Source organism: Arachis ipaensis, chromosome B03, assembly GCF_000816755.2.
Source record: "Arachis ipaensis cultivar K30076 chromosome B03, Araip1.1, whole genome shotgun sequence".
NCBI lineage: Eukaryota > Viridiplantae > Streptophyta > Magnoliopsida > Fabales > Fabaceae > Arachis > Arachis ipaensis.
In genome coordinates, this window is record NC_029787.2 from 3,559,994 (window position 1) to 3,561,695 (window position 1,702).

The window sequence follows — 1,702 nt, forward strand, 5'->3', positions numbered from 1 at the left end:
ATAAAAAAACAAAAATGTTATTTGTACATTAAAATTAGTCACTAAAATTAACTACTAATATATTTATGATTAAATACACGTGTGTTTTAATTTATTTTTAATGTGTATTTATATTTCAATATGTATTTTATATTGATAATTGACTTCGATGACTGATTTTAGTATACACGTACAATTACTCGTAAAAAAAATGTCTCATTCCAAAATTAATGACTTAATTGCAAACATATTAAATAACATATCTTATGAAAAGAAATCTATAAATTTACATACCAAGTTCAAAACAACATAAGAGATAATTAAAAACAACATATCATCAATGTAAATAAGTATGTAAATATATATTATTTTAAATAAAGAAATTTGTTCATGCGTGCGTCATCTCCATTATCAAGCGTGCATGGTTGCAGCAGCAGCCACCATGAATGCAAGACCAAGTGCAACCACATTTATCTTCACAGCACCGCCAGAGCTCTGTTCAGTGGGATTAACCTGCGACGAAGATGAATCCGATGATGTTCCTGTGTCATCCTTGTCAGCTTTAGGAGCCTTTGATGATGAAGGTTCTGGAGCCAGAGACGGTGCCTTTGCAGGAGTCTTAGCAACCGCAAAGAAATCCAAAGGAAGAAGCACCTTCCCAACCTTATAGATAGCAAGATGCTTATCAGTGTAAATGATTCCATTAATTGTAGTGTTAACCGCTCCGGTTGAGATGTTAACACTGCCGCCATAGCTTATGACATTCAGTTCCACCTTTCCCGGTTTAGCTCCGGCCAGTGTCCTGACCGGGTTTGTGAGTGTGTCAAAGTTGGAACTCGAGACGTAGTCGGAGATGACGTGGAACTGCACGAGTTCAAGCTTCTGTCCATCGGAAAGAGAGTTGAGGAAGCCGGGTTTGAGCTGGGAGAAGGCGGCGTCGTCGGGGGCGAGGACGGTGAGGCCGCCGGACTTGGAAGTGATGAGCTGAGAGTTGAGTTGGTTGATCAATTGGGTGATCTTCATGAGTCTGATGAGTGTGTTGAATGACTTTGCTTGCCTCAGAAGGGCGATGACGTCAACAGTGGGTGTGTCTGGAATGTTCTCACTTGGTGAGTTGCTTGGTAATGAAGGTACCAATGGTTTTGGTGATGCTGCTGGTGTTGTTGTTGGTTTAGGGTTTGGTTGAACTACTGGGGATATAGCTGGTGATAATTGTGCTATAGTGGTTGTGGAAATTATTAGTGTTATTGTGAAGAACAATAGAGATTGGTTTTTGATCATCATTTTTGGTGAATTGAAGACTAATCTTATTAGGGTTTGTGTTATTTTGCAATGAAGACTTGATGAAGAGGTTGATGATGCATGGGGTTTTATATATAGATTGTGGGAGACATGTCAAATTAAAGATGGTGTTGTGATGATATATGTGAAGGTTTATTGATATCTTGTTGCTATCTACACCTGGCAAGGATATTAAGGTGTAGCGTCAGCAATCACAATAGATAGATAGAAATGGTGGGTGCCACACAGTTCACTCATGATGGATCAGTAAGTTTTTTCTTACTGATTAAGAATGTATACAAGGGTCGAGTTGAAAAGTTGTAAATTCAGGTACAATTAATTTTACATAAAATTAATAATGGAGAGTTATTAGATATAAATTTATTTAAATTAATTAAATTATTTAATTATTTTTAACTATTAACTTCATATAAAACCGATT

At 36.8% G+C, this 1,702-nt stretch overlaps 1 protein-coding gene across 1 annotated transcript; it reads right to left on the bottom strand.

Annotated features, from left to right (window-relative positions):
* On the bottom strand, positions 215–1,270 carry LOC107629195 (fasciclin-like arabinogalactan protein 11; the record flags this gene model as incomplete). Its single annotated transcript, XM_016331913.2, is given in 1 exon segment — positions 215–1,270. A coding segment is annotated over 1 exon segment (873 nt). The 3' UTR covers positions 215–390.